This window comes from Gavialis gangeticus, unplaced genomic scaffold, assembly GCF_001723915.1.
Source record: "Gavialis gangeticus isolate Ggan-Ray unplaced genomic scaffold, GavGan_comp1, whole genome shotgun sequence".
NCBI lineage: Eukaryota > Metazoa > Chordata > Crocodylia > Gavialidae > Gavialis > Gavialis gangeticus.
The window spans coordinates 11,691,617-11,710,477 of NW_017729007.1; the positions used below are offsets into that span (position 1 = coordinate 11,691,617).

The 18,861-nt window shown below is 42.9% G+C and overlaps 1 protein-coding gene across 2 annotated transcripts in view; it reads right to left on the bottom strand.

Moving 5' to 3' along the window:
- TRABD (TraB domain containing) overlaps positions 1-18,861 on the bottom strand; it is a 60,751-nt gene that overhangs the window by 24,957 nt on the left and 16,933 nt on the right. Inside the window, exons 2-5 of one of the 2 annotated variants that reach the window (XM_019509302.1) lie at positions 12,830-12,893; positions 10,508-10,589; positions 7,495-7,661; positions 6,401-6,541 (exon numbers count right to left, since the gene is read on the bottom strand). In XM_019509302.1, coding sequence (XP_019364847.1) covers positions 6,401-6,541; positions 7,495-7,661; positions 10,508-10,589; positions 12,830-12,853 — 414 coding nt within the window. In that variant the 5' untranslated portion in view covers positions 12,854-12,893. Of the gene's footprint in view, positions 1-6,400; positions 6,542-7,494; positions 7,662-10,507; positions 10,590-12,829; positions 12,894-18,861 lie in introns of those variants that run through there. The other variant, XM_019509303.1, reaches the window with a different exon arrangement.

Sequence of the window (18,861 nt, forward strand, 5' to 3'; positions counted from 1 at the left end):
ACTGTCCTCCGCAGGCTGAAGATACTCAAATTTAGTAAGAAAGTGAACTAGAAAACCCTGAACTCAGCACAGTGAGTTCTAGATGCCCAAAGTTGGATGCCCAAACTGCACTCAGCAAGGAATGAGCTGCAGGTATCTGGACTTGGCCAAAAAACAAGAGGGACCTCTTGACAGAGAGAGAAATAAGAGTTTGCACACAGTGGCCACATCCAGACAAGCATGGCAGCGTGGTATTTGGTACCACAGGCGCATCTGCAGCGCCACATACCGTGTATTTAGCTGTTGTGCATGCTGCAAGGGATGTGCAAGAAAAAACGGGGCAGTGCACGTGGGGGCAGCATGCACCACTCAAAACCAGAGCCTGGCCAGCCAGAGGCACACTGCAAACTCCTGGCCAGGATCGCCACTGCTGAATCCCTGAGAGGCCTCCAGGTAAGGCTGCTGGGGCCAGCCCAGTGCTGGCCCCATTCTCCCCTACCCCACCTGGGGTAACCTGCCATGCGCCAGAGCATGCCCAGGCATTTCCTGGGGACAACTAGCAGTGGCACAACATGCACTGTTGCCAGCTGGCCCTGGGGAACCAAATGTCCACACTCGTCTGACGCAGCCAGTGGAGACATCTAAACTATAAATACAGGGGGTTTGAGAGTTGCCCTTTTGTGGCAACTCATGGGGTGTATTGCTTTGCTTGCCTTTGCCTGAGCAGTTTCACTGAGCCAAGCCAATTGCTATACAGACCTGCTAGCTACCAACCTAAAAGACAATAAACCTATCCATCTAAGCTTCCACCACCAAACATGAATTTGAGCTGCTGGTTGTAGGCAACTGCCTCTGAGAGCACCCAATTTAAACAGCCTGAACACCAAGGCAAGGGACAGAAATTACACATAAGCCAGCAGAAATGATTGAAAACTGGTTTAACCCTGTAACAGAACAGAAGTTCAGTGCACACAGACCATCTTCAAAATTGTTGAACCCGGTTTAAGATAGACCTGGACAGATGTAGTATCAGACTTACCTGATTTATGTTGAACCAGTCTAACAAACTTCTGTCCCAGATCCCCTCCCAACTAAAGTTACGTTGCAGTCCACCAGCATCCCAGGATGCCTTGAGCACCCCCACTCCCCAACCTCCTACTGCAGGTCAGTCAGGCTCTGTCTGCTCCAGCCAAGCCAGGCCCACCCCAGCCCTGGGTTGTCACAGAGCTGAAGCAGCACAGCCTCTGCTCCACAGCCTGCATCCTGCCAGCACCTGGATGGAGGGAAAGGGGGCAGGCCTCCCCCAGCTGCAGCCCTGCCCGAGCCCTGGCCTGTTCAGCTGCTCAACCCCTCCTGTGTGCTCGACTTGCCCCTGTAGGTGGAAAGCAGGAAGCAATCCCCTGTCGGTGCTAGGGCGCTGCTCATGTGGGGGGAGCCACCTAAGGGGATTTCCCCTGGACCATGCCACGGGAGCCTGGGGGATCTTCCTCCCCTTTCCTGTGTGGTCTAGCCACAACTCGGCCAGCCCTACCACCACAGGTGGGAGGGAAGGAGGGCCAGTCCCGGTACCAGGAGGGCTAGCCATGCATGAGGAGGAGGTGGTGGTGGGAAAATCCCACAGGCTGCTGCAGCATGAAAGATCACACAAAGAGGGCCAGAGGAAGGTTCCAATCCTCCCAAGGCAGCCTCACCTGCATGGGCAGTCCCCTGGCACCAGAAAAGGGGACTGTTCACCCTTTGCAGGGGGCCAGCAGGGGGTTGGCAGCAGGTGGTAGGCAGCCAATCAAGGATGGCCTCAAAGTGATACTTTGTATTTGCAGTAATTTTTTTAGGGGATGTCAAAACTCTTTTGAATGGAAAAATTGAGACAGATCTGAGAATGTCATTTCTGTGCCCTACTTTAAAACCCTTTCTCCAAGTAGATCACTTTCCCCGTCATACGCATTACAGCACAACCACAAAACTGTTTTCCATCAGTTGTCAAGGTCTAAAAAGGTTTGGCCATAGAGTGTAGAATGAGTCTGGCTTTTCAGTTATTGCTGTATTTGGCTGTCCTCAGAAACTAAGAGCAAATAACTCCAGCAACATAGCTAGTCTCCAATTACTTCCTATCTCCTATCCATTAGTGATCTGGATTCTCTTACTGAGCAATGCCCTCCCTGTTAACACAATTTCAAGGTTAAAATTAAAGAGTAAGGGCCAGAGCTCTTAACAGGGATAGGATGATTTACATCAACTATACATTCAAAAAGGTATATTTGCAACAACCACATGAATTCATCCCTGCTACACATCTTGTCCGTTCCATGCTATGTTTCTCTTGGGAATTGACACTATGTATTAATGAAATCCCCAAAACAGAGAAAAAACCTTGACTTGGTGCAACCTGGCCAAGTTAACATGTTTAAGAACAAGGATTGCTCCATATGGCATAGCTAACTCAGTCAATAGATGCAAGTACACTGCTGTTCAAGGCAGTCACAAGAAGCCATACTTAGGAGGAAGGAGGATAAAGAGCAGGGGGAAAAAAATCTGTGGTTTACTTGTGGCAGAGTAGCTGGGTTAGTGAAGGCTGCTGGGAAGGGGAAGAAGCAAAGAGGGGGCTGGGCCTTGAGACTTTGGGCCCAATTACAGGCAGCAAATTCTGGCGCACATAAGTACAAGACAGGTAACCCCTGCTTCCAAAACACAGTTCCTACATAAGTTCCACTTGATCCCCGCTGACTTCCCACGTATGGCAGGGAGGAAGGGGGAGCTGGACCCGATGATCCCATGAGGTCCCTTCCAGCCTCTCATGTCTATTAAATCTATTAAATAAGACACTTTATGCATCTGAAACATTACTCCTTGCCTTTTGATTTTGAAAAATTTATTGAAAATTACCAGGCAAGAAAAGGAAGACCTCAAATTTATTTAATAGCATTCCTTTGTTTGTAATGGTATCACTTCTGAATTACATCATATCTGCTCACTTCCAAAATTTCTAGGAGCCTTGAAGACATCATCTTTAGGAAGAATCAGCCTATTGATTCTGGTGAAAACTGAAAATGCAGGAGGTGGATGTGGGGTCATGTAAAGCCCGTAGTAGCCAGTAGCAGACCCAGCAGCTTCAGCCATCTCTGTAATTGTATACAGATCAAAGAACTAGTGGATAGCACCCATTAAAACCTTCCTGTATCCTTCTCCCTCCTCTGATGAGATTCCATAAGCCAGTGTGTGAGCTAGGGCACCATGGAGTAACCCAAGATCCTTTCAAGGGTGTCATGCAATGTTCACATTGCTAGGTGTGCAAATGCTAGTTCACAAGATAAAGCCAGAGATTTTAAGCAGGAATTCATAGTGTTAAAACATCCTGGCCTGTTGTGGTCTCTTGAGTTCTTTGCAGCAAAATAAATTGCTCTGTTACCTTTTTTTTGTCACCAAAGCAGGTCAAAACTAAAAGCTAGCATTTTCTGAGTGGGGTCTCAAGTCTAGAAAGGTTGAGAATCACTGTCCTAGGCAGATTTTAAAAAGTTGAAATTTGACACAAGTGACTAATCTTCTTGACAGAAAAGAAATAGGAATAATAGGACAGGAGGGAATGAGGGTGCACAAGGAACCTCTAGAATGGGGAGACTAAAAAATAGGGACTATACAGAGACCTGGTCTGGGGATGGAGATAGGAATCTGAGGAGCAATAAAGCCCCAGCTCTGGGGTCTTGGGAGTAATGAGTGTGCATAGCAGGAAGAATTGGGGAGGGGTGTTACAAGCTGTCCCTGAAACAGAGCAGAATGGAAGTGCAGCACAAGGGGGGCCTGTGGGAGAAAGTGGATGCAGGCTTTTGCAGAAATTAACTTTTGGGGGCTATGTCTAAAAGGTTCAGTTTTGGGCCCTACTCTTTACTAGATAACCACATGATAAGACAACCATCACTAGTGTAGCAATGGGTGGGCAAGTGAGGCATGTGTCCCAGGCTCCACCTAAGCAGGGAGGAGTACTGGAATGGAACTACAGAGGACACCTCACCCTCCTGTGCCCCATGTCCCCGCACTCCTTCTCTGTAGCAGCTCCAGATCCAGTAACAGGAAGGCAGACAAGCAGCAGTGGTGTGTGATGGGGGAACAGCAGCTGGTGGGTTGCTGCTGCTGACGGAGATGTCACCTTATTTACAGCTAAAAGCTGGAATTTTCTGGCAGCTCAATGCCCATGAGAGAGGCAAAAACAAGGTGACATTTCCCCCAGCAGCACTGTCCCCAGCTGCTGTTCCAGGACCATGTGCAGCCACTACCCAGGGCACAGTACTGGCCAGTTACACTTCTGATCAACTCAAGGCTCCATGCAATTACATGGTTTGTATTATTTCCCCAATGCCACCTCCGGATACAAAGATCCCCTGGCGTATGCTATGAACTTGGCCCATAGAAGCGGAACACTGTATCACAGACTAAATACAGATAACTGGTCCCAGAGTTGACTCGCATCAAAACAGGCTCCTTTACACATGAAGCTTGAATGGCAATTAACTTCAATTGTCCTGGGGCAAAGTATTAATTTGGATACTTAAAATGGGACACTGGGTTTATAGTCAGTAGGATCCCAGGATTAAAGTCTTTGTCCTGGGATAAACCAGTCATCTGTTTTTAGCCCCAGAGCCTGTGCTGCCTAGCAGCTCCATGTACAGTCACCCTGACTCCTGACAGGAGCTACTGATCACACTACCAAGCTGCCAACATGAATTGGCATCAGTCTAAAATCAGGTTGTTTACTTGATTTTCATTGGCTTTTTCTTTCAACAAACTAGCAAAGTAAGAACTGTTGCATTCATATATATAAACAATAAAAAGTAAACTGAAATTGTTCTCAGGTTAGCTGTTCAGAACTTACATGGTGAATCTTTAATTGCATTGCAACTACATTATTTTAGTGACTATTATGAGGCAAACTATTTTTACCTTAAAAAGAATTCATGCATCATTTAAATATGTTGCATTATCCTGGTCTGTGATACTACATCAATCCAAAACAGGAAGGACAAATTATTGCCTAACAGCCTAAGTTAAAAAGAGATCATCGAGAAACCACAAAAAAATATAACTGGCTTCTTAATCACTACATGTGCTTTCAAGTAGATGAAATGTTCTTTACTCTGAGCCCAAATTCTGCAAATCCCAATTCAGGACCAGTCCCTGAAATGTCAATGGGACTAACTCACATTAATAAAATTCCACTTTAGTGCAGGGTGCCAAACTCATCTGGTACTATATGCTGGATGAGCTGCCCAGAATTGGTTTGCAGGGCAGGTCCCAAGTGAAGATCTATATCATTTGGTGCGTGAAGATACCCATGGGGGGAGCTGCAGCAATCCGCAGTCATACCACTATCAGATACCCAGTCCTACAGGCAGGCACATGGGCCAGATGATGCATCTCTGCACTCTGAATGGGGCTGGAAATTTGGTGGTGGCATGAGGGTTGGCAGTATTACCTGTCTCCTCCTGGGAGCTGTGGCCATTACCACTGCCACTTGTCATCCAAATAGCTAGACTGTGAGTGCATTGCCATATCATCTGGCCCACAGGGCTGGAAGCCTGGCAGTGGGACAAAAGGCAGCACTCGTACCTGCAATCGCTCATCCTGCTGCTAAATTTCTAGCCTCATAAGCAGTCTTCTGGGCCAGATCTTTAACACACATGCTTTGATGCTTTTAGGTTACAATTACTATCTGCTGCAAATTATTATTTTCTCCATTCAACTTACTTATTCCATACGTGTCTGATTACTGACCCAATACCCGCAGCCCATACAAGTTAGAACTAAGCCTTTATGATTTTAAAGCAGCATTTTGTGCTGTCCATCATATAATTAACTTAAACACAAGTTCCTGATTAAATGCAGCAAATAAAATAACCCACACTTGTATTTTGCATATGCATCTATACACTGTGAAACAGCCAGGTTATATATGACCTTACACTACATAAATTCAAGTGATAACTGGGATTTTTTAAGTCCTGCGCCAAGCCATACGATGATTAAGAAAGCATTAAATGACAAAGCAGAAAGGAATTGAGAAAAACCAAACCTAAAAAACTAAAATGAAGGAGAAATGTAACAAAACACACCACCTAGGAGCCATCCAACATTAAATGGACAGGAAATGCATACTGTATATACAAATGTAGAGTTAAAATTCCATTTTAAAAACTGTCAAGAGACTGTTAAAGGCATAAAATTAGGCTTCCATCATGTAAAGACATTCAGCTGGATGTCTTATCTAGGAAAAGCCCAGCTGGTAACAACCTTTATGTTGAACTTGCTTATGCATACATTAGGACTGAAGGGCTATAAGGCTCACTGAAGTCAGCTCCAGACATATTTGTCTGGAATGTGATAAACTACCTTTTAGCACAAACTGATTTAATTTTCACCGAGGAAATCATACCTGCTTTATAGCTTGCTGAAGTTTCTCCAGATTGATTTCTTTGGCTTCTTTTAATAATGTCTTTTCATCCATCTTTAACATAGAAACTCTGTATTGGCAGAGCTCAACCACGACCACATCGGGCTGCACCTCTTGTATTGTCTGAAAAAGATGGATTTATTTACACCGACCTGGATAAGATGAAATGGTATTGCAGTCAATATCGATGTTTTCATATGAGTAATTTGAGAGGTACGAGACTTAATCAGAGCCCCTTCCACAAACCATCTTCAATTAATAGAATAAGGGAAAGAAAGCAAGGCCTCAGGAAGCTGATATTGCTTTGAATTATCACATACTGTTAGTTACTCTGCTGGTCTGAAGACTAATAATGGAAGAAGTCAGCAACATGTATTATCTAGCAGCTACCTGGGGGCAGGAAGCTAGGGTAAAACTTGGATTAGGAAAATACGATTTTTTAACTTTTCCCCTATATTTTAACAATATTCATTGTAAAAGGCAATTTGTAACTTTTCACGCTGCAGTCTTTGGTGGGCCAGGTCTTCCCAATGGCTTGAATCACTGGGGGTGGACTGGGGAGGGGATTCATCCTGGCATGGCATTCCAGTAGGTCAGCTTCCAGAAATGGGCAGTCTCCTCAAACCTGTTCTCAGATTTACTTCCTCAAATTTTGAGTAAGCATGCTGAGCTTTTACATTCCAGTTGCACAGACTACTGGTCCAGCACATGGGACAAATTCCAAAATTCCACTTTCCATCTGAAGTTTTGTATCTCAACAAGGCCCTCCTCCACATCCCATGATATAGCATCATTTGGTGTCAGATTAGAATAATTATCTGTTGATAGGCCAAATATTGATAACATTTGGGACTGGCGGGTTGTCTAGTTCACCAACTTATTTACTGTTTAAATAACATGGCCTACAACTTCACTTTGGACCTATTAGTTCCAGAAGCTAAATGGAGGGCAGGAGCCTAGAGGTTAAAGTGCAGGGCTGGGTCAAAAAACCTAGATTCTACTAAACGCAGACGCTTCCTTGTGGCGAGCTGCACATATCATAAAACACTGCTGAAGAGCTCCAACTGTATATTTACCTTCACTACATCTCTTTTGCTGCTGTCGCTGAAGTGGGCAGTACCAACAACATATACTTTAGAACCTTCCTCAGTGACAAGTTCAGTCACAGTGCAGGGTAGATTGGGCTTCTTTTGTCGTTTCTTCATCTTCACCTCCAAGAGAATTTTAAAAGCATCTGCATCTGCTACAATGTTAAAATGTATACATGTCTAACAAACTGTTTGCAAGTACAACAGAAAAATTTTAAAAATGTTAGATTAATTATCCTGTGCTATTCAGTCACCTATAGGTTTTTTTTAAACAGCGCAATCTTAGATTCTTTCCCAAGCTTCAATAAATATTGTGGATCCACATCTGGGGATTATTTCCCCAAGGATGAATCCCAGCCTCTCTACATGCAAAAGGAGCTCATGTTTCCATCCCTCTGGATACTAGGACAAGATCTACACACAGGCCAAAAAATGTAGGGTAGAGAAGAGGAATGTGAAAACAGGAGGATGGGGAGAGGGGCACATTGTGCCCTGCAAAGCACACTCAATAACATGTCTCAAACTAAAGTGAGGGACATCTGCCCACCCGCTTTCACAATAAGAGTGTCTATGCATCACACGACAGTTAACAGCAGCATAATTATACTGGTCCAGTTATTATGTTAAGTTTCCTTGTGTAGCTGTAGAAGTATATGTGGTACCTGCCTGTGCTTGTAATGCCTCCAACAGCTAATCTAAGGCTTTTAACTTCAAACACACTGAAGGTCGCTACAGCTTTAAATGAAATACGGTAGAGTTTTGTCCAGCTCTTTGAGAATTGACCCTGTGATTCTTCCCTAGTTCTCAGAACTGACTTATTTGCTCATTAATTGATAAAGAAACAGGTAAAATCCATCAGTTTCATGAAAGCTGCCTGTGAAGAGCCAGAAGGTCTGATTAACTGGGGTAGAGGGACTCCTGTTGATTTCAATGGTAAAAGTAGTAACCTTTGAATGATGCTTTTTAAAATGTAATGTATATTAGAAAAAATTGGAAAGGGTGAAAAAGCATAGTTTAATTTTTTCAACCAACTTTTTCTTACAAGGCAATAGGAAATACTTCTCTGGCAAGTTGTTTTACAAGTCAGCCAAGTTTCAAGCTGCCAAAAGTCTGGAATATAATAGCAGTCACAGGAGAGAAGGATTAGGGAACAGACTGCAGGTGAGATGTCCAAAATGCAGATAAACTGCAGACCCATGTGGTACATTTGTAAAATCATGGAAGCTTGGAAAATGCATCTCTGACTTCCAAATGTGTTACATCAACATGAATCTCATACATGGTATTTGATACAGCACAATACCACATGGGAAGCTAAATAGCCAAATCCAGGCATCCACATATTTCCTTTGAAGTTTCTATCGTTGTTCACTGTACTCAGGCCACTAGATTAGTAGAAAGACCCTTTTCTAAACTTCATAGGACAGTTTCTAGTTGAAATGTGTCTGTCCTATCTCCTACACACCTATCTCTTTCAACACAAAATTTATTTTGGCTATAGCAATAGTGATAAGACAACATCAACCATAAGACATTAGTGATATATCACTAATAACATGGGGCAGAATGGAAAATCAAATCCATATGCAGGGGTGGATCCAGAAGGGGTCAGTGATATGGCTGCACCCCCTCCTTTCAGACAATGCCACAGAAGCGGCAGCTCAGGACTTGTTTTAAGTCCCTAAAATCAGGTAAGAATTTCCATCCGCCTTCCCCTCCATGTGCAGCAGCATGTCCCCTCTCCTGCTCTACTGGCCACTACCGCTGTCACCAGGTGGGGGCCGGGCTTAGCCAGGGACAGTGGCAGCAGGCAGGTTCCTCCTTCCTGCCCAATCCCCAGGATATTTCTTGGCAGTCTGGGAGCAGGCAAGGGGAGGGGAACCTGTCTGCTGCCACCACTGCCTCAACCAGACCTGGCTCCCTGTGCAGCCTTCCCACTGTCCTAGTTGGAATAGGGCAGGAGTGGCTGAGACAGCAGTACGAGGTCCAGAGGTGTAAGTAGGTATAAACAGAGAGAGTTCTGGGACTCCCGCCCCCATCCCAGAGTCAGTTAGAGACAGCAGCAGTGGATGAGGAGAGGGAATGGGAGGGTAGGGAGGTGTTGCCGAACATGGAGGGGAGGGAAAAGGGGATTCTTACCTGTTTTGAGCACTTAAAAGAAGTCCCTGGCTGCTGCTTCCATGGCATGGTTTGCCCATCCTGCGGGAGGGGGAGGCTGGGACTGGGACATGCAGCCACATCTGCAGCACCCTTCACTGCTCCCATGCCCATGCCTGTATATGTCCAAATACTGCTTAGGGAGTAGGACCGAGACTACATAAGAGCTGAGTATATCTATGTTCTCAACAGCAGAATATGTTTATACAGTAAAAGCTGCATTTTACAAGCTGGCATGCTCTACTAACTGGCATGCTGGCTTGTAAGATAAAGTGAAACCAGAAGTGCCCACCGCGGCACTTCTGGTTTCTCCGAGCCCCCACGGCTGGGGGCAAAGCAGCCTGCGCTGCCGAGCCCCCACAGCCTGGGGGCATAACAGGCTGTGTGAGGCTGTGCGGGACCCGTCTCCCTGTCCCACAGGGCCTGCAGGACGGGTGGCGATGAGGAGGGGCAGGTGGAGGGACGCCCCAGACATGGCGGGAGAAGCGGCGGCTGGGGCCGCTCAATTAACTGGCATATTTTGTTATCTGGCATTCCCCATTCTTGGGGGATGCTGGATAACAGAGCTTTTACTGTAGTAGTTTCAAGATATGAAACTAGAAGACTGACAAAAATCAAACTTTTCTCTTTGGTTTTTGCTTTTGATTCAGCCTCCTCCCCCCAACTTTGCTTGTGTGTTTGTCAGTCATGAGCAAATGGACCTACATTTTTAATGGTGTAATTAGTTCCCCTTTGGACTAATAATCACATTTCTGCTAATGAAATAGTGTAAATGTATAGCTTGATAATCTAAAGCTATGGCCAACATGGTGATTTTTAAACTTTAATCAAACTCAGCACATACAAATATTCTGCGATAGCCCTGAAGCCTCCTTCGGACCATCTTCTGGTATGCTGGAGGAGGAGGGCCTTGATTCTGCAGCAGCCTGCATGGAATAAATTTAAAAAAAGAACAGGAATTACAATGATACTGTTATATGCCTCTCCCATTTTTTAGCCTGCTTATTTTGAATCTGTGTATAATATCCAAGCAAATGCACAATTTAAACAGTAACAGGGTTTAAATAAAATCTCTTTGGTTTTCTAACAGTTTTTTGTCAGCAAGAAAACTATGCTACAGAGAAATACAACTAAAGACTAGATATTTAAAACCTCTTTTGAAAGACATATTTATGCCTAACATAGCACACAAAATCAGATTATAGATTATAATACAGCAGACTGCGCTCTTTAAAGGTGCTACAGAATTGTGTGTTGGAAACTTATATACACAGATGATTATAATAATATTGAGATATATGGGAAGACATATTACACTTAAATACCAACCACTCAGCTTTAAAAGTAGTACTAACCAGGACACTGATAAGAGTGCAAATCAGGCTACCATAAGAATACCCATATTCACTCAACATAAATACACATTTTAATACATCCAACGAAGACTTATGCACATACTGCTGACTCAAGCACATGAATAATCCAAGTCAACAGGATGTGAAGTAGAGTACACCTATAACCCCTACCAGGATTAGGATTAACTGTCCAAAGCTTTTCCCATAAATATCATCACTTGAGACATTTATGGACTGCCTTTAACTAGCAAACTTCTTCTCATTTAGAATTAGCACAACACAATTTAGGTGCTGTTGGTAATTCACCCAAGACAGTTCTGTTACTGATCCAATCTTCAAGCAAACCAAGAAATACTGCTGGGGGAAATTAAAGCCCAATTTAAATATGAACCATGTTTAGACAAGGAATTATTTATATCAGAATAATTGTTGGGAGGACCTGGAATACTTCATCAACATTATGTTCACAAGCCAGTAACAGAAAGTGGATCAATAATTATTCTAGGTTCCTTCCAAATGAGAGGCACTGTTAAGGCATCAATAGCAATCAGTATTTACTTGATAAACAGTCTCTTCTGAGGGATGTAAAATGTTAGGTGGGAAGTTGTTTTATGTTACACATAATTCAAAAAATTGAAAGCAAGGCCATGTGAAATGCATCTGATTATTAAGAACTTTCAGCAACAAAGTGTAACTTCCCAAATCCTGTTTATCCTGAATTTAACTTTAAGTCGGCAACTCTCAGTTTTAAAATACTATAGGTGAAATCTTTCCCCTCCCTTCAGCAGATTACCCCTTCAGTGGGGTAATCTAACCTATTTTTAGATTACACATAAATGGAGAAAGATGAGCAGCTTTGCAGTATCAAACTTAAATTATTTGATGCAATGTATCATCTACCCATTATAGACAGGATGCAATTCCATCTCTCATCCAGAACGTATTCAGCCTCTAATCACAACAGATATCTAGACTCTACTTCTAGCAAGAGGAACCGTGTGCGCAAATATTAGCAACAGCATTTCATATTATATTTCTCTAACAGGTGGCAGAAAAAAAAAGTTTTCCACATTCAATGACTTTGGTGGGCTAATGAGGTTGAGTTAGGCAGAAGTGCTGTGTCACATTAAACAGGTTTTTTTATTAAAAGGAAAAAGGTGCACCCTCCCCCAACACACTCAAAACAGCCTTCTATAGCAAAGTATTTAAAGGGACTTGGGATATGAAACTGGGAATGGAGCTGGAAGATGGAAAATTGAAGAGAATCGGAAGAAGTTTAGGGCAGAAAAAAAAAGCATCCAAGTTTGATTCAGCAAGATGCTTAAAGTCTATCTTGGGACTACCTCATGTATGAATTACCTTTGTGAGTTTAACACAAGTCACATTTGGCAGGTTTCTAAGCATGTTTGCACTACCTTGGTGGTGAGCCTGGGAGCACTGCCAAGAAGCATGCCCTGTTGACTAATCCCTGCTTAATGCATGTGCGCGCCAAAGTCTGCCCCTGCTTAATGCATGTGATTCTACAAAGCCGAGTCTCCAAAAACCCCCAAAACCTCTGAATTTCATAGCTGCAGTTTTAGAGCCCCAAATCAAACACTAAAAGATCAAAAACTAAATAAAATAAGAAACCCTCAAGAACTTTAAGAAAATTAAAGACATCACGGTTTTTAAGCTTATTTCATATTTGGGTAGCATGATTCATGATTTCTCAGTGCCTGCGACTGGCAATACCAGGCATATGCTTGGTGACTCTGAGACGTTAAGTACCTCATGTCAGTTTTCCCAGGGGAAGCCCCTATTTTCAACCTTACCTCAGGTTGTTGGTCCTCTTGCATCACTGAAGTGCGCTGTTTAATTTCACCAACCAGAGAAGGCCTATAGAAATAAGGGGGGGGGAGGGGAGAAGAGGGAAATAAGATTAAGAACTGCAGCTAGCAAGGTTGGAGCATCTATAAAGAGCTAAAATAGATTTAAACAAACTAAACAGTCCTGTGTTATATCCCTCCTATGCAAAACACGGGAGAAATATGGTAGAAACTGAAGATGATACAACACAAATGCGTTCACTGAATATATTCACAGAGACTCAAAAAAGACATGGATAAGTAGGAGTGGGAAGTAATGGGAATTTGGAAGCCCCGCAATCCTGCATTCTACCATGTACAAAGTTAAGCTAATTCCTCCAAAATACCCCACACAATGAAAAGGATGAGGGCTGGACCAGTCAGCAGAGTAGTAGGGGAAAATGATTTTTGGTCACAGGAAAAATGCAGCCCCACTGCATTAGTGGCTCTCAACTTCCTCCCTGACAAACCAATATTCAAGAGAAAAAGGAATGCTCTTCAAGGACTTCCCTCCCACCTAGCTAAAAAGAACAAATGGTGAATATAACCCAACGCTTTGGACTGAAAGGAGGGGTGTTACAATCCTCAAGCTGAAAACTCATGGCCTAGGTTTTGCCTCTTGCTCATCATACATAGCACTACTACCCCCTTACCAGTTTTCTGGTACCATAAAGCACTGATTCTCAAACAGGGTGCCAGGGCAGAAGCTCAGTGCATATAAACTAGTTTCAAAATGGCTAAAAGTGGTTTAAGATAAACCTATCAGACTTAACTGATTTGAGTTAAACTGGTTTATGAAACTTCCTGGTTCAAGTTAAATCACAGCCCCCAGCATCCCAGCATGCTTTCAAGCCCTGGGCTGGGCTATGATGTCTGCTTCAGAGAGCAGGCAACCCCAGCTAGGGATGCAGCCCAGTCTACAGGGAGGACTGCCCTTCCAGGCAAACCCCAGCTAGGGTTTGGGGCCAGGGAGGGGGGTTAAACACCTCTTCCCCCACTCAAATTTACCGCTGGGTAAATAAAAAATTTAATCCTAGAGGTACCTGGAAGCAGGAAAAGGAAGTGATGAGCAATTCTGCAGAGTCCTATTGCTGTAATTCTGGACTGCAAATCCCAAACACCTTTGGGGCAGCAGGAAGAGTAAGTAAACACAGCCAGAGAGCTGTGCTTTAAGCACCCTCCCCCAACCCCACTGGGCTTCCGACCTCAGCCACTGCAGGCATGTGGCTGCATTTCCTAAATCCAAGGTAAATATCTGTTCACTTCTGTTTCAATTTAATCTGTGCATTTTAGACTAACCTGCAAAGACCGAATCGATTCAGCTTCAGGCTTTTTGACCATCTGTATTTAGCCCTTGAGTTCCTATGAGACTACCCAGTGAAACCAGCCAACATGCCTGTCTCTCTTTCCTCATGATGGAAAACATAATAGTTCTAGGCCTTTAAGATGGATACAATTTTTTTTAACATTTACAAATATAAAGTTGCAGTGTTTACAAACACAGTAATTTCAGCTTCAGCTGCTGTCTTTTCTATTTATAGGCTACTCGTACCCAGCATGACACATCAGCTGAAATCTGGTTGCCAAAGGATGTAACAGATACAAATTCAGGAACTGGAACTGGTTTCAAAACCATCACCAAGGTGATTTACTGTGTGTACTGTATTTGTTTCCACTTACATCTCTGAAACTCTGAGCAACTGACACTGTAATCACAGATGGCTGAAGACTGATTATGGCTGCTTGCGCATCAAGAGTTAGCAATAGGTAAATTTTGTGGCTGAGCTTCGACCAATTCCTAATCTTCCTAACAGACTTTAGGCAGGGGCACAATTCCCAAGAGATAAAGGAGTAGGTGCTCCATGGTAACAGCCTATTTGCATGCTTTTACTTAATGGTAAATGAAAGCCAATTCATGCCATCCTACACCTCAAAAGTAAGGGCAAGTTATCATGAAATGCACATGGGTGGACATGGGTAGTTACTGAACACCAGATGCTGTGCTACTGTATGTCTACACCTATAATACATGGATGAAATTTATAATTAACATTAATCCCTTTGCTGACCGTATAACTATCAGAAAATTCTGGTGCATCTTTAATTCAGGGGCATCTTATATTTGAAGGAATATATGGACTAGATGACCTCCTGAGGTCCCTTTCAACCCTAATTTTCTATGATTCTATGTATATATGTCACTGGCTTGTCTACTCCAGGGGTGGCCACACTGCAACATGTGTGATACCAGTGGCACCTGTAGCCTCTGTGCACAAGACACAATAGACGGGTAGAGACGGCACAGTGGCAGATAGGGCAGGAAACAGAGAGCAAAGCAGCAGATCAGTTTGGAGAAAAGATTCAGTGGCACTAAGGGAGGGTATAGGGCTAATTTGTGGCACACCTGACTAAAAGGTTGGACCCCAATGTTCTAGCCCATCTGATTACTACCTTTCCTACCTACTATGACAAATGCAGAGTAACTTTGGTTCCTATCCAACCATCATTCTATCGCCTTCAAAGAACAAAATTTAAAAACCGATTTAAATTCTTTTAAAAAATCTAAAATAATTAGTCTCTGTATCTAGCAAATTTTATATCACTCTTTTAGAGATGGTAACAGGAGTTACCCTACCAGTCTACCCTTTCTCCTTTCTATTTGAATGTGCCACTTAAGATTCAAAAGGTTCAATAGGCTGATCTGACATTTCTTGCAGTGCCAATTCAGATGTTGAGGAGGTTCAGTCTGTTCATCCTCTTTACTCCTCCCCAGTACAATTTTTTTAGTACTCAACAGATCCTTTCTGCCTCTGTAAAGATCTTCCTCCTGTGACTCCCCAGTATAAACATCATGCTGCTCCAAAATCTTAATCCCTAGGTTAGGGCCAGGGCGACTGCCTGCTTCCCTCCTCCCCCACCCAGGCCCATGTTAAATGAGGTGGAAAACCTTGTTTTGGAATCAACTAAATATGGTGATTGCACTCTCTGTAATTTCATTCAATTGTAGGAACAAAAGACTCACTATTTTGTGAATGAAATCCCATTGCTTTGCAAATGTTTTACAGTCTCTGGAGCAAAATGGCAGTCCATTCTCACTACTGCTTCAGGCATGCCATACACTGCAACTAGATTTGCAGTTTCTGATGACAGACATATCTGGGACATTTGAGATAACCCTGCTTCTACAGATTTTGAATAAAAGACACCCAAAATAGGATAGCTTACCTGCTGACACTCAAAACAATACACACCCAGTGTATTTCTGCCTTCATGTAGTATCAGTGTTTCCTTTTGATTTCTGAGATCTCTCTCAGGACTGCACCATATCCTCAATTTGACTGTATATATAAAACTAATGAACGGCATCTAAGCTCTCCTTTTACATGAGTCTGCTCCCACGTGACTTTCATAAATAGTTATTTTTTCCTGAGACTCTTCAATACCTGTCATTTTTACAAGCCCATCTTGCAAAATGAGCAATAAGAATGGAAACCTTTAGTACCCCAGATCTGATTTGATCATCCCTGCAAAACACTCCATTTTAAGTGCTGGAGGAGCACATAATTTACAGCAGCTGCTTGAAATTTCTTCCATTTCTGTTCCAATACTGGCAAACTGGACAACATGAAACATACTGCATCAGTAGCTCCCTCTGAATTTATCCCTTTGCCATTCAAAACGTATGCTCTGGATAAGACATTAGCAATTGCTAACTCTTTTTTTTCCTACTCTACTCTCTGTAGACATCTTCCAGGTAATACTTCTAGAGCGTGAGAACCCATCTTTGAACTCTGGGTGGAACACTGTACAAAGGTTTTCTAAAAATAGCTTCAAGACGCTTGTGGTCCATTTCACCAACTACTTTGTTTCTACGGGTATACTGATAAAAATCACATACATCAACCACTGTTACTAGCATTTCTTTTTTTCTTTCTGGGCATAGTTCTGCTGTCAGAGGTTTAGAGGTATAAGCAACAGGAGCCCCTTTTGGCATCAGTATATCCTGTAATCCAGTAAAGCTAACACAGCAACTCATTCTTTGACATAAAGTACTGTAGCACTGGAGCTTTCCAAGTAATTCTTCCAAATGTTTATATGCCATAAACCCAGGCAAACTCCCCAGCAGATGTCTTAACTGTACTGTTATTATTGACATGTGCAGACTAAATTTAGCCAGGTAAATGACTCTTCTCAAAAATCTTTACAATTTAGCCTTGCAAGTGTCACCAATTCAGTTACTGCAGAAACTTTTACATTATTACTTCTTTTGTCCAGTAACACCTTAAATATTTTCTCTTGGTCTAAGCCACTTTGTATCTGCTCCTATTCAGTCGTAGATTTCTTTTACAATACTTATTAAAAACTCTTTTATGCTTCTCATCCCAATCTTGTCTGATATTTTCTCCATACCAGGATGCTATTCAACATCTTCCAGCCCTTCAAAATACCTATTATATTACTCTGATACACTTCAGAAGCTAAGCGGATGCCAAAGTGAAGTCAGATAAACTTGACTCTGCTGAATTGTATGTTGAATGTACAAAGTCATCCAGCTGTGCTTGCCAAAATTCACTACTGGAATCTAAGACAGTTAAAAATTCAGCTTTTGCCAACTTAATGATTCTTATACTGCAGGCAATTAAAAGTGTTCCTTTCTGTGTTGTATTACTAACTCTTGGATTCAAATATGTTTTTATGTCATCTCATCCTGGCATAGTTGCAACTGCTATAGAATTAGCCCACCTATAGGCTTTGTTATAACCTGCAGCTGTTCTGTACACTGCAGTTCTCTCTCTTACTTTAGCCCTTAATGCTATGGTAATTTTATGAAGTGTACACATTACAGACGGTACTTGCAAGTTTATCTTTATGGCACATTTCCCTGAAAAGCACCCCATGATTTCAAAAACACCCTGGTATTCTGCAAACATCTCTCAAACCACCTTATTTCTTTGCCATATTGACTCTATTTAAATTTACCTTAGCACAGCTGATGATCCCTGTAAGGCTTGCAAGTTAAAATTCTACTATTGGAAAATGCAGCAATGCTTTCCTAGCTTGAAGCCACAATATAAACTGCACTTAACTACAGACTTGTAGTTTTTCTCCAGCGTAGATTATTAACCAGATATTCAATTTGCAAAGTGATCCAGTCTTTAAACAATTGCACAACTGCAGAGCAGTGGATCTCAGCTTTTTTAGATTCAAAGCATTCCTCAAAACACATCTGTTCTTAGTTTTCATTAATTTCTTGACTAAGGAAAACTAATAGAGAAATGCTTCTGTTGCAAAGAACTCAGAAGAAACAGGCAAGAAAGCTTTTGAAATAATCAATGAGTTTTTTGACTCAGAATGTACAGGCAAGGTCAGCTCCCAAACTATGACACATGACAGCACAGTATGGGGAGGAGGTGAGCAGCCAAGAGTGGCAAAAGAACAAGTTATGGACTACTTAGAAAAGTTGGATGTGTACAAGTCCACTAGGCCAGATGCAATGCACCCAAGGGTGCAGGAGTTGAACAAGGTGACTTGCAGAGCTGCTGGCCATTATCTTTGAAAAAGCATGGCAATTAGGAGAGGTTCCAGATGACTGGAAAAGGGCAAATACAGTGCTCATATTTAAGGAAGGGAAGAAGGAGAATCTGGGTAACTACAGACCGGTCAGCCTCACCTCAGTTCCTGGAAAAATCATGGAGCAGGTTCTCAAGGAATCTATTTCTAAGCACTTGGAGGAGGACCTGATTATCAGGGATCCCACTTGCTCTTTGCTGTTGAAAAATGCAGATTTTCTCCTTTAAAGGAAAAAAATGCAGGAAACTGTGGGTTTCCCCTTGCAGACTGGCAGAGTTCCAGCCTGCAAGGAGCTGCAGGGAGTGGGACACAAGGGGTCAAAGTGCATACACATGCACATAGCAGCCAGGCAGCGGTGGAGAACACCTACTGCAGCTCCCTCCAGGTAAGTCTATGAGGGGGAGGGGGCACAGGTGATGCATCAGCTG